This window comes from Nerophis lumbriciformis, linkage group LG01 (genome assembly GCF_033978685.3).
Source record: "Nerophis lumbriciformis linkage group LG01, RoL_Nlum_v2.1, whole genome shotgun sequence".
NCBI classification, from domain to species: domain Eukaryota; kingdom Metazoa; phylum Chordata; class Actinopteri; order Syngnathiformes; family Syngnathidae; genus Nerophis; species Nerophis lumbriciformis.
Genome location: NC_084548.2, coordinates 56,476,332 through 56,490,944, shown reverse-complemented (window position 1 = coordinate 56,490,944; position 14,613 = coordinate 56,476,332). Strand labels below are relative to the sequence as shown.

Here is a 14,613-nt window from a genome sequence, read left to right as displayed (position 1 = left end):
GTAGATTCCGTACAATTGACCACTAAATGGTAACACCCAAATAAGTTTTTTAACTTGTTTAAGTCGGGGTCCACTTAAATTGATTCATGATACAGATATACACTATCAAATATATACTATCATCATAATACAGTCATCACACAAGATAATCATCAGGGTATATACATTGAATTATTTACATTATTTACAATCCGGGGTGTGGGATATGGAGGGGTGGGGGGGTGGGAGGGGGTTAGGTTTGGTTGGTATCAACACTTCAGTCATCAACAATTGCATCATCAGAGAAATGGACATTGAAACAGTGTAGGACTGACTTGGTAGGCTATGTATAGCAAGTAGTGGACACAGAGAGAGAGATCAGAAAGTATAAGAAAAAGTGTCTACATTTGATTATTTACAATCCGAAGAGGTATTATGTGGAAGGGAGGGTGTTAGTTTAGGGTTGTAGTTGCGTGGAGGTGTTCTTTTAGTGCGGTTTTGAAGGAGGATAGAGATGCCCTTTCTTTTACAACTGTTGGGAGTGCATTCCATATTGAAGTGGCATAGAAAGAGAATGAGTTAATCAATCAATCAATCAATCAATCTTTATTTATATAGCCCTAAATCACAAGTGTCTCAAAGGGCTGCACAAGCCACAACGACATCCTCGGTACAAAGCCCACATACGGGCAAGGAAAAACTCACCCCAGTGGGACGTCGATGTGAATGACTATGAGAAACCTTGGAGAGGACCGCATATGTGGGTAACCCCCCCCTCTAGGGGAGACCGAAAGCAATGGATGTCGAGTGGGTCTGACTTAATATTGTGAGAGTCCAGTCCATAGTGGATCCAACATAATAGTAAGAGTCCAGTCCATAGTGGGGCCAGCAGGACACCATCCCGAGCGGAGACGGGTCAGCAGCGCAGAGATGTTCCCAGCCGATGCACAGGCGAGCGGTCCACCCCGGGTCCCGACTCTGGACAGCCAGCACTTCATCCATGGCCACCGGACCTGTGCCCCCCCCCCCCTCAAGGAAAAGGGGAGCAGAGGAGAAAAGAAAAGAAACGGCAGATCAACTGGTCTAACAGGGGGGCTATTTAAAGGCCAGAGTATACAAATGAGTTTTAAGATGGGACTTAAATGCTTCTACTGAGGTAGCATCTCTAATTGTTACCGGTAGGGCATTCCATAGTACTGGAGCCCGAATAGAAAACGCTCTATAGCCCGCAGACTTTTTTTGGGCTCTGGGAATCACTAATAAGCCGGAGTTCTTTGAACGCAGATTTCTTGCCGGGACATATGGTACAATGCAATCGACAAGATAGGACGGAGCTAGACCGTGTAGTATTTTATACGTAAGTAGTAAAACCTTAAAGTCACATCTTAAGTGCACAGGAAGCCAGTGCAGGTGAGCCAGTATAGGCGTAATATGATCAAACTTTCTTGTTCTTGTCAAAAGTCTAGCAGCCGCATTTTGTACCAACTGTAATTTTTTAATGCTAGACATAGGGAGACCCGAAAATAATACGTTACAGTAGTCGAGACGAGACGTAACGAACGCATGAATTATGATCTCAGCGTCGCTAGTGGATAAAATAGAACGAATTTTAGCGATATTACGGAGATGAAAGAAGGCCGTTTTAGTAACACTCTTAATGTGTGATTCAAACGAGAGAGTTGGGTCGAAGATAATACCCAGATTCTTTACTGATTCGCCTTGTGTAATTGCTTGGTTGTCAAATGTTAAGGTGGTATTGTTAAATAAATGTCGGTGTTTAGCAGGACCGATAATCAGCATTTCCGTTTTCTTGGCGTTGAGTTGCAAGAAGTTAGCGGACATCCATTGTTTAATTTCATTAAGACACGCCTCCAGCTGACTACAATCCGGCGTGTTGGTCAGCTTTAGGGGCATGTAGAGTTGGGTGTCATCAGCATAACAATGAAAGCTAACACCGTATGATGTCGCCTAGCGGCAGCATGTAAGTACTACAGAGTGCAGGGCCAAGAACCGAACCCTGAGGGACTCCGCACGTTACCTTAACATAGTCCGAGGTCACATTATTATGGGAGACGCATTGCATCCTGTCAGTAAGATAAGAGTTAAACCACGACAAAGCTAAGTCTGACATACCAATACGTGTTTTGATACGCTCTAATAAAATATTATGATCGATGGTATCGAAAGCAGCGCTAAGATCAAGAAGCAGCAACATAGATGACGCATCAGAATCCATCGTTAGCAGTAGATCATTAGTCATTTTTGCGAGGGCTGTCTCCGTAGAGTGATTTGCCCTGAAACCGGATTGAAAAGGTTCACAGAGATTGTTAGACACTAAGTGTTCATTTAGCTGCTGTGCGACAATTTTTTCGAGGATTTTCGAAATAAAGGGAAGGTGGGACACCGGTCGGTAGTTTACCATGAGGTCAGGATCAAGGTTAGGTCTTTTGAGCAGAGGATGAATAACTGCTTTCTTGAATGCTAGGGGAACAGTGCCAGAGGAAAGTGATAAGTTTATAATATTTAGCACTGATGGACCTAATAATACAAAAAGCTCCTTGATAAGTTTCCCAGGAAGTGGGTCAAGTAAACATGTTGTTTGTTTTATCCCACTTACACACTGTAATAGTTCCTCTAATGTTATTTCATCAAAAAGAGAGAGACTATTTTGTATTGCAGTATCCGTCGTAGATACAGTTGTATCTGTGTTCATAGAACCCAGTTGTAGCTGGGATGCGTTGTCTTTAATCTCCTTTCTAATGAGTTCAATTTTCTTATTAAAGAAATTCATAAAGTCATCTGCCGAGTGGGTGGAGCTATTGGGAGGAGTCCCTTGTTGGGTTAGCGATGCTACTGTACTAAACAAAAATTTAGGGTCGTTTTTGTTGAGGCGGATGAGATTTGAGTAATATTTAGCTTTAGCTAAGGTAAGCATGCGTTTATACGATATTAAACTATCACTCCATGCTTGATGGAAAACCTCAAGCTTGGTCGCGCGCCATTTGCGTTCCAACTTTCTACATGATAATTTATGAGCTCTGGTTTCCTCTGTAAACCATGGGGTGCGCCTTTTAGGGGCCCTTTTTTGTTTTAGCGGTGCTATACTATCAATGGTTTTGCGCAGGGCATTGTCAAAGTTGTTAGTGAGGTTATCAATAGAGCCGACATAATTTGGGAATGGTGCCATTACCGAAGGCAGTAGGTCAGCAAGAGTCATCGTTGTGGCAGCATTAATGTTGCGGCTGCTATAGCAGTTATTATTATTATTAGTTTGTTGACAATGAGTCAGAACTTCGAATTTTATAAGGTAATGATCGGACATTACTTTAGTATACGGGAGTACCATAACTTTGGAGGTGGTGACACCCCTGACCAGCACTAGATCTATCGTATTGCCGTTGCGATGCGTAGGTTAATTTATTATTTGTGTAAGACCACAGCTATCAATTATAGTCTGGAGCGCCACGCACTGAGGGTCCGATGGGGTATTCATATGGATATTATAGTCCCCCATTATGATTATATTGTCTGCGTGCGTCACTAGATCAGCAACGAACTCTGAGAATTCATTAATAAAGTCCGAGTAGGGCCCTGGGGGGGCGGTAGATAACAGCCATATCGAGAGGCAGCGGTGCGACAGACCTCATAGTAAGCACCTCAAACGATTTGTATTTATTATTTAGGTTAGGGGTAAGGTTAAAGTTTTCATTGTATATTAGTGCGACCCCCCCACCCCTTTTAAGGGGACGGGCAATATGTGCATTCGTATAGTTAGGAGGAGATGCCTCATTTAGGGCAAAAAATTTGTCTGGTTTGAGCCAGGTTTCGCTAAGACCAATGACGTTAAGATTGTTGTCTCTAATGACCTCATTAACTAATAACGTTTTGGGAGACAATGATCTTATGTTTAAAAAGCCTATATTATAAGTATTGGGCTGTTTTGACGAGTTTTTGTTTAAATTATCCGTAGTAGAAATATTAATAATGTTGCGTTTATTATACGTAGTGTACTTTAAATAGTTTCGACCATATCTAGGAATTGATACGACGGGAATTTTCAGATTGTTTGCTTGATGCTGCGATCGACTGAACGCATCATGATTTGCCACCTCAGTAGAATGCATATCTACCCCGGACACATTCACAACAGAAAACACATTATGTGAGTTGTGTGTTATTCTAAGAAAATTGCTATGCGTACAGGAATTATCCAGCCTGGTGCTGGCTAGTTCTAGCTTAACTGACTCCTCACCCGGACTAGCAGGCTCTGTAATTGCCTGTGACCGGGCTTGCTCTAGTGTAGTTAGTCAAATGTGACTTAAACAGTAGTCTATGTTCTTAGACAGGATGATGGCGCCTTCCTGGTTAGGGTGAAGGCCGTCCCTCATCAGCAAGCCTGGTTTGCCCCAGAAAGAGGGCCAATTATCAATAAACGTTAGTCCCTGTTGTCTACAGAAGCTAGCCAGCCACTTGTTAAGCGAGACTAATCTGCTATATCTCTCATCATTGCCTCTCGCAGGCCTTTGTTAGTTCGGAATCTGGGTTTAACGTGGTTAGTGTTAGTGTTAGTGTTAGTGTTATTATGGTGTTTGTTACTTATGTATGTTATGTTGCAGCTATTTAAAATAGTTTTGTCAATTTGTTCTGGCCTGAAATAAATTGGCCCTTTGAAACATATCTTTGTCTTTGTGTATTGTATGTAGAGCACATTGCTTAGCAGAGTTCAGTGATGCAAATGCATGTCAAGTTGATCAACAGATTGTATTATTCTCCAGTGCAATAACAGTACTGAAATGAAGGCTAAAAGGGCATTAATGGGAGCTTTAAAAAAAAAAAAAAGTAAAAGAAGTAACTAAATAGTTACTTTTCACAGTAACGCATTACTTTTTGGTGTAAGTAACTGAGTTAGTAACTGAGTTACTTTTTAAATAAAGTAACTAGTAACTGTAACTAGTTACTGGTTTTCAGTAACTAACCCAACACTGTATATATATATATATATATATATATATATATATATATATATATATATTTATATATATATATATGTATATATATATATATATATATATATATATATATATATATATATATATATATATATATATATATGTGTGTGTGTGTGCGTGTGTGTGTGTGTGTGTGTGTGTGTGTGTGTGTGTGTGTGTGTGTGTGCGTGTGTTTGTGCGTATAGTTGTGATTGAATACACCCTTTACTATTTACTCTTACATGAGGTGTCCCAAACATGAAAAAAAGGATTCGATATGAATATGATGCAGTGCAATTCTTCACCAATGTAAACTTTAAAAAATAAATAAATTAAGAGTGTCCTTACTTCACTGCTGTTTAAATTTAAATCGTGTTAAATCTACTATTATTTGACACATCAGACATATTTTGTGTCGTATTTAATTAAACATACTGTAAATGTGTAAATAAAAAACAACCGCTGTGATGGTTGAACCTTATCCTTGTGAGCAGCACTATCTAGCGGTCGTTTTATTACCAACTCCAAGGTTGTACATGATCTCGCGAGGTTTCGCTGCAACCTCTCGTTTGTCCGCCATCCTTGCGGCTCTTTGCAGAAGGGCACGAAGAAGACCGAACCAAGGTGCAAACAAGCTGGCCCTTCATTCTTCCAACATGCTGTCCAGGCTCGTTATTCTTTCAGGTATGAACATCTGTCGTGTTTGATAAGGTTTATAAAGTTCCATTTGACCATGACATGACTAAAGACAAGCAAATGTTGGGGTTGTGAAGCTGAAGGGTAAAGTGAAGGCCGCACATTGAATGAGTGGCTAGCTCAAGATAATCATGGCTAGCTCAAGATAATCATGGCTAACCAGAATAAATGTTTCGCCAAAATGCCTTTTTGTTATTGTTATTATTGCTAGTTTGTCGTATTTTACAGCATTTATCTTACTTTGAGTCGTAGCAAGTGCTACATGATAAATGTGGACTGACCAGCCATGTTAGCATGCGAGCGACCAGCTCCACACTGTTTTTGGATGTCACCTTTTTGACAGATAGCTTAGAGCTACTTCATGCACTTTAGCTGTTAAAACATAACAAACTATTATTGGTCAATAAATGCAATGGTGTGCATTTTACTGTCAGCTTTGCAATAAATATATGACTTTGAACAGTGTTTACTTGAACAAACTCATCTGATGTGTCTAAATGTGTCAATCTTAATTAATGTTTGATTAAAATATAACTATCACGTTAGGTCAGGGGTGTCAAACTCAAATACAGAGTGGGCCAAAGTTTAAAACTGAACAAAGCCGCGGGCCAAGGTTGAAGAAATTAACCTTTTAATAGGGACCCAAACAAGTTTTGCATTGAATATTGAACAAGCAAGGCTTATATAACTTTATAGTGACATGCAAAATCGAGTTTCAAATAATAATAATAATAATTAAAAAATATCAATGGCATATCAAATACAATTTTAGATAAAAATTGAATGCCTCTTTTCCATTTACAGCCTTCTGAGGTAAATATCAACATTAACTTTTTCCACAGGCTAATAAATTTGAAAATAAAATAACAATGAATAAACCAACCATTTAGGACTTTAAACTGCTCAGTTTGCAACACACCCATCTAATCTGATGTGCCCAAGCCAGATACCTGGCATCTTTTCTTGGATGCTAGTTCATTAATGTCGGGGCTCAGGCTCGTAGTCCACCCAGACCACAGTCTTGGGGGCGTGCCTTAAAGGCACTGCCTTTAACGTCCTCTACGAGCTGTCGTCACGTCCGCTTTTCATCCATTCTAACAACGTGCCCGCCCACTCACAAGATATGTGCGGCTTCTGTACGCACACACAAGTGAATGCAACGCATACTTGATCAACAGCGATACAGGTTACACTGAAGGTGGCCGTATAAACAACTTTAACACTGTTAGAAATACTGTATACGCCACACTGTGAATCCACACCAAACAAGAATGACAAACACATTTCAGGAGAACATCCGCACCGTAACACAACAGAACAAATCCCCAGAACACCTTGCAGCCCTAACTCTTCCGGGCTGCAATATACACCCCCCAGAGTTTGACACCCATGCTTTAGGGGGTCATTTAGTAAACAAAAACAAACAAAATTGACCCAAAAATAAAATGACCTCTAAATGTGGGAGTATGTAAACATCTTTAAAAAAACAAAAAAAACCAACGGTGTTCAATTTGAAGTAAATCCTGAAAATTTTAAGTTAAACCGCGGAGGAATTGTGGAGATATTTCGAAAATCTTGCCTTCCTTCCTACTTCCGCTAAACGAGCTGTTTGGAATTTTCACAACTTTTACAACGGTGAGGAAAAACATCACATAACTATCCATAAATGGTATAAATACCGAGAGTGCCCTGTGCGCGTCCGGCATTGTCGTCTGCACTGTTGTCTGCACTGTTGTCAATAAGCTCCTTCTTTTTCCCTATCCTTTTGTTGTAGGGCAAGACTGCATGCATCTTTCGCTTTTGCCATTTCTAATACAAATTACTGTATAGTTGGAACTTATTATATCTGTCAATAGTCTTGCCATGGAAGCGTTAAAAACCACAACAAAGGAGAAGCAGGGGCAAGTAAATGCCCACAAAACGGCACATTCTTAAGAGACGGTCAGAAAACAGCTTAAACGCTCTGTAAAATATAATCCAAGCAAACTTTTGATCAAAGAACCACCATTACATGTTGTGTAGACAACAAGGAAGTGTTTTGAAAATAGAAAAACATGATATGACCCCTTTAAAATTAGCATCATAACTATTGATAATGTATATAGGTACAGTTTAGTGTACATACTTGTATCTTTGTCATCAGACCAAAGTTGGCACATTCAAATTGTCTTTAAAGTAAGCATTTGAAAAATATTTTATATTTGGATTAATATGGTTTTAATGAAATAATGTACCAACAATTTCATGTCCATGTTGTTTTCTTGTCCTGTTTGCAGCTAATTCTCTGAAAAGCAGTGGCCACCTTGGAGCTGGGTATGTAGTTTAAATACTTTTTAAAAATCCACTCTTGATTGTTGATGTTGTAGAAGTGACCACTGATATTATTTTTTCCATATATTTATATAGGCTGGTCCAGGCATCTCGCTCCCTTCACACATCGTCCCAGAGTCTGGCCCCGTTGCCCCCCCTTCCAGAAACGGGAGGCAAAGTCCGTCATGGCATCTTCCCGGAGGAGCTTTTCCAGCTCCTGTACCCTAAAACTGGTGTAACAGGTCAGTTGTCATAAGCCAGAAGCATTACTTACTTTTCAGCAAATGTGCTATCATTCAGACACGCACATTCAGTTGGCTTTTGTAAAATTAAAACATCCCAAAAAATTACTGTCAGAGGCACACCATAATTCATCATTTGATTGATCCAAAAAGGTGCATTTACAGCGGAACTTATTTCCATAAGAGATAATGAAAACAGAAATAATCCGTTCCAGATTTCAACTGTTCAAAAAAAAAAAAAACTCTGATTACTGTTCCAATACAATTGTAAAAGTAAGCAAACCACTTTAAATAATAGCAATCACAAACAATTAAGATGTGGGTTTGGCTTTTGTTGCTATATGTTCAATTTCTGGTGTTCAGGTCGTCGTGGTGTTCTTTGCTATCACTGGTTCCCCTTAGCATGGCATCACAAAAAAGGCAAATCAAAATAAAAACCCTCCTGTAGTTCATTCTTGAGAAGCTCACGGCAGGGTTTCCCCAACTGTAATTGATCGTGGCGCCCTGCCGCGGCAAAATAAAAGCTGCCACTCCCTAAAAATGAGGTTTTTTTTTTAATTGTTAAAACAAATTTAACTACCGGTAATACACGAATGGATACATACTGGTGCACTATAGACCCCGAGAGGGACGAGCGGTAGAGAATAGATTGATGGATGACTAGTGATGCACCAAAAATTTGGCCACCGAAAAAATGTTGATGTACATCTAATCCCTTCAGCATTGCCGAAACAGGATGTTGTGATGATGTAATCAAGATGCATGGGATTGTGTGCGACATAGACACACTTCATTATATTCGAGATATACTTGCGGACAGCGTTCTACAAAATGTGCAATGTACAAATATTAAGAGTACAGCAGTGGCTTTTAAGCTTTTCTTCACGGACATGGAGTGACAGAAGTAGAGTATCCAAACACGAGTGTGGTCTCCCAAAACAATAGAAAAAGATGATTTGGAATGGCGTGGCTCTGATGGTAGAGCGGCCGTGCCAGCAACTTGATGGTTCCAAGTTCAATTCCCGCGTCCGCCATTCTAATCACTGTCACTGTTTCCTTAGGCAAGACACTTTACCCACCTGCTCCCAGTGCCACCCACACTAGTATAAATGTAGCTTAAAGATGTAGATAATGGGTTTCACTATGTAAAGCTCTTAGAATCGCAAGAGAAAAAGCGCTATATAAATATAATTCACTCCGTAGATTTGTTACAAGTCAATTATAATAAAGAAAAATTCACTAAAAAGACTGGAGAAGTCTCTAGAAACTTGAAAAATTCTCAACAAAGTGCATTGTACTATAAGCATCAACAATTGAAAAATAAAGCAAAATTATGTTGTGTTAATACTACGGGTGTAACGGTACACACAAACTTCGGTTCGGTACGTACCTCGGTTTAAAGGTCACGGTTCGGTTCATTTTCGGTACAGTAAGAAAATAAAATAAACATTTCTGGGTTATTTATTTACCAAATTTGCAAAATCTTACACCAAAAATATTTTTCTTAGTGTAATATTTGATGTGAGGTAATCGAAACCTTGGATCGGTCAATAATTCATAATAACATTGATTTTGATTCAATATTATGTTTTGAGCAATGACAGTTTGAAAGAAAAAAAAACTGCTTTGTTTTATTAGTCAACATTGCAACTTTTTCTAAATTACATTTAACCTTTAAGCTTTTTCTTTCACTTTTGTTACATTTTTGTTTATTTTAATAGTATTTTCAGAATGTGCCGTGGGCCTTTAAAACATTAGCTGTGGGCCGCAAATAGCCTCTGGGGCACACATTTGACACCCCTGCTATAGATAATAAAAAATAAAATCTGATAAATCTATGGATAAAAAGCAGAGCCTGGCGACGCATGCGCGTTTATCATCACTCTCTCGCTCTCTCTCTCTCTGCCCCTCCCTCACGAATGCTGCTGTGCGCACAATTTGTTTTGTTTTTAACCCCTTCTTAACTCTGAACGTACATTGAAAATACACACAACCCTAACTCAAAATGCCGGACATTTGAGGCATTTAAGAAACTCCGCCCTGACAGCTCCGCAAAAGAGGACATGTCCGGTGAAAAGAGGACGTATGGTCAGTCTATTGTAGCCCGTTAGCTGCTAGCATGCCGCTAACGGGCTACGATAGACTGACCATACGTCCTCTTTTCACCGGAAATGTCCTCTTTTGCGGAGCTGTCAGGGCGGAGTTTCTTAAATGCCTCAAATGTCCGGCATTTTGAGTAAACAATGCACGTGTGTTGTGCCTCGGTGTGCATTGTTTACACAACGTGCGTTACGCTACTTAATAAGTCCGTGTGGAAACTCGTTCGGTACACCTCCGAACCGAACCGGAACCCCCGTACCGAAACGGTTCAATACAAATACACGTACCGTTACACCCCTCGTTAATACTAAGTAGTAACACAGATTTGTTTTTAAATGGGTCACATTTCTAAGCCTTTTTAAAGAAATAAATGCAATAAATGCTTATTACCTATTCTGTGTTATATGTCTTATGTTGCACGATTGCACCAAGAAAAATTCCTAGTTTGTGAACCTGTTCTCAAACAATGGCAATAAAAACTATTCTCGTTCTGATTCTGATCAACGCTGATTATGCAAATGGTATGATTACATCATATTGACCATGCCCCCACCACGCCATAGCCACGCCCCTATCGCCACAGATATACTGGCAATCTGAGGATACATACCTTCATGGAGCAACTTTTTCTCGAAAAAAGAAATGTGTAACTTCAGGGTCAGTCAAATGTCGAAGGTCCATTGTGCTTGACCATTAAAAGTGACCATGAAGGAACTCCCTGTCGTCTAGGACCCTACATGCTGGGTGCTGGTCTGCTGACCTATTTGCTTTCCAAGGAAATTTACGTCATCAACCACGAGACTTTTGTCGCCATCTCTGTCATCTCCCTGATTGTGTATGGTGTCAAGAAATACGGCCCGAGCGTGGCAGCTTTTGCTGACAAAATCGCAGAGGTAGGTTGACGTCATTCTGAATGTGTTGAAAGTACCGGCTTGCGCTCACAAAACTGTCCATGTTTTTCTGCAGGAAAAAGTTGCCAGGGCTCAGGAGGTGAAGGACCACGGCATCATCGTTCTAACTCAGGCTATTGAGGGTGAAAAGAAGGAGCAATGGCGAGTAGCGGGACGCTCAATGCTGTTTGACGCTAAGAGGGTAAGGTCTTCTCTGTTCTGACCTTTTTGCGGGGGTTAAATTCTGAGACCATGCGTCAAAAGTGAAAAAGCGGAAGTAATTGATAAAAAATTCTATTTTTGACATTAATTAAACCATGGATTAGCCCTCTTGCTAACTTGTTGATTTTCTTCCTTAATTTAGATCAACATTTGCAATAAATGTTCCTTATTAGACAACTCATCTTACAATGACGTCATGTTACATTATGAGTTTTATGCTTTACTCGCACATATAAATTACCGACTTGGTGTAACACAGGTATGTTCTGTAAAGAAAAAGCACAACTGAGCGGGTTTCACCAAAAATAAAAATTATTGGTTGACCTATGCTGGCCACAAGATGAAATTGCATAATAAGAGTCAGTAATTAAGTTAAAGTTAAAGTACCAATGATTGTCACACACACACTGGGTGTGGCGAAATTATTCTCTGCATTTGACCCATCACCCTTGATCACCCCCTGGGAGGTGAGGGGAGCAGTGGGCAGCAGCGGTGGCCGCGCCCAGGAACAAGTTTTGGTCGTTTAACCCCCAATTCCAACCCTTGATGCTGAGTGCCAAGCAGGGAGGTAATGAGTCCCATTTTTATAGTCTTTGGTATGACTCGGCTGGGGTTTGAACTCACAACCTACCGATCTCAGGGCGGACACTCTAACCACTAGGCCACTTAGTAGGCTACTGCAATAATAATTACATCTTAATTAGAGTTGTTACAACCATCACTTATGCCGGTTTATTGTTCTTCTCAGAACAATGTGGCCAGGATTTTGGAGACTAACTACAGAGAGAGATTGCACACAGTTACCAATGAGGTAAAGCGGCGCCTGGATTACCAAATCGCCCTGCAGGACCTGCAGCGCCGCATGGCCCAGGAGCACATGGTCAACTGGGTAGAGAAGAGTGTTGTAGGCAGCATCACCCCTCAGCAGGTAGGTGACTTCTCACTACAGGTTGTTTCAACTTCAGCGGTTAATACATTTCAACAGATAGAAAACATAATTGCAACCTAATTTACAGATGACAAAAATAAAGCAGACATACACTTTTGTATATAACATGCAAGTTTAATATATTTTCCCACTTTGACTCCGCATATTTTATTGAAAATAATTTTTGCGACAGTTGAATATCAAACAGACAAGTTCACTTTTAACAAAAATGTTGTAGCTGTTTATGTGTATATACAGTGCACACATGCATACACAGACCTAAGTCCATATGACCATACTTAAGAGAGATAGTGAATACTGATGATGTTTGAATCAGCGAAACACCTTTTGCTAATATCTTGTAAATGAGCATCTAAAATAACTGCTTAGGCAGACAATTTGTTCTTAAAAATGTTGCTGCATCAAGTGTTTTGATTAAGTTTTCTCACTCATACAGAAACACCTGCTCAGCTATTTTGGTAAATGGGAAGTTTTTGACACTAAACAAATTAAATCCATAAAGATATGCTAACTATATAATAGATTTAGTAGGTGGGTAAAGGCAGTCTTTTTCCTTCACACATCTTGGTGTTGTGCAGAGCGACTGCTTTAGTGATCGCTCTGTTCATTGTGCTTCTTTCTCGTCATTCATGGTATAATTTTACATACATTGTGTAAATGCTTCCACCACAGTGAGATGCATTTTAACCAGTGTTTGTTGTTTGTTGTAGTCTTGCTCGGATCATAGAGTTGCATTTTTCGCACTCGACTGGAGGTTTCGGTTTCCCATGCTGGAATAAGTTTGTGCTGCTACCTTTTTTTAACAAACTTTGCACCGTTCAGTCATTTGTTCCAAGCCCGTTGCCGCAAAACCAAAGTGCAGACAATACTTTTGTCTCGCTCTCGTTTGCATTAGCCATGTTTTGAATTTCTGCTAAGGAAGTGAGGGTGTGGGCGAGAGCTGCGGAAATTCATGGGGGCAAAATGTATGCCAAAACATGAGGAGAACTTTAAAAAAAAAAAAATGTTATCGTCTGCAACAAAAATCTGTAATTTATGGATAAAATCAATATATCGCCCAGGCCTTTCACAAAAGCAGATTACTTATTTTTTTAGTTTTGGCTGACAAGCAGCTAGCAGCTACTTAAATGTGTGCCTCCATTCCTAGTGCGAAGCCAACCCCATAGCTAATAATAATCACCCCCACTGCGGAAAATAAACTGCATTTCTTAGTATCTTACATAGTGTTATCACTGGAGGATGAGGCCAAACATGCTACACACTGAGAGCAAGCCAGGAGCAGGCATGCTAATAACTAAGCTAACTGTTCAGCTAGTTTAAGACGAGACTAAAAAATATGTAAATAATAAATAAATAAATGGGTTGTACTTGTATAGCGCTTTTCTACCTTCAAGGTACTCAAAGCGCTTTGACACTACTTCCACATTTACCCATTCACACACACATTCACACACTGATGGAGGGAGCTGCCATGCAAGGCGCTAACCAGCACCCATCAGGAGCAAGGGTGAAGTGTCTTGCTCAGGACACAACGGACATGACGAGGTTGGTACTAGGTGGGGATTGAACCAGGGACCCTCGGGTTGCGCCCGGCCACTCTTCCACTGCGCCACGCCGTCGCATCTTCAAGAAGTCTAGATAGAACCAGGTTGCAGCAGAAAGTAACCAACTATTAATAAGTAGATTAATAAGCGCTACAGAGAGGATAATATAACAACTGTTGGTGTGTCAGCATTGTATCAGTTAGTACACATTTTGAAAAGTAGGCCAGATTGATCCACAGATTGGTGGTGTCAATATCAGTAGTATCAGTATATGATCGATACTGGAGTAATTACATCAATCTTCTTCATTCCGAGAGCTTAATTTGTATTTGTTGTTGTTTTCAGGAGAAGGAGAGCATTGCCAAGTGCATCACAGACCTGAAAGCTCTGGCTAAGGCCACACAGGCCAAAGCTAGAGTCTAAACTGTCCAATCTTCTACAAACTCTTTGTTCCAAGATGAGACGGGCACTTTGTCTTTACAGCTCCAACTCTGCCCCTTGTGGTCAGTCTCTCACTCTTGTGGGTGTGTACAGTCCTTCCACATCAGCTGATAGTCAAATAAAATAATTCCTATTCAACATCAAATTTCTGGCTGCTCTTTATTTTCACTGTTGTTCTCTTGCATATATAAGCTGTGACTTGAATATGACTCATACTTAGGTTCACTATTTTTACGTCCACAATTACACACA

The 14,613-nt window shown here is 40.1% G+C and overlaps 1 protein-coding gene across 1 annotated transcript; it reads left to right on the top strand.

The window, feature by feature from the left end:
• Window positions 1-5,495: 5,495 nt before the first annotated feature.
• On the top strand, window positions 5,496-14,506 carry atp5pb (ATP synthase peripheral stalk-membrane subunit b). Its single transcript, XM_061987732.1, has 7 exons — window positions 5,496-5,651; window positions 7,940-7,976; window positions 8,070-8,215; window positions 11,045-11,208; window positions 11,282-11,407; window positions 12,176-12,355; window positions 14,266-14,506. Exons 1-7 carry the CDS (start codon window positions 5,504-5,506, stop codon window positions 14,341-14,343), a joined length of 879 nt encoding a protein of 292 aa, XP_061843716.1. The 5' UTR covers window positions 5,496-5,503; the 3' UTR covers window positions 14,344-14,506.
• Window positions 14,507-14,613: the final 107 nt, after the last annotated feature.

Coding starts and splice junctions, on each gene's coding strand:
- atp5pb (XM_061987732.1), top strand. CDS start 5,504: ATGATCTCGCGAGGTTTCGCTGCAACCTCTCGTTTGTCCGCCATCCTT. Junction 7,977..8,069: donor AGTGGCCACCTTGGAGCTGG/GTATGTAGTTTA, acceptor ATATTTATATAG/GCTGGTCCAGGCATCTCGCT. Junction 12,356..14,265: donor GCAGCATCACCCCTCAGCAG/GTAGGTGACTTC, acceptor TGTTGTTTTCAG/GAGAAGGAGAGCATTGCCAA.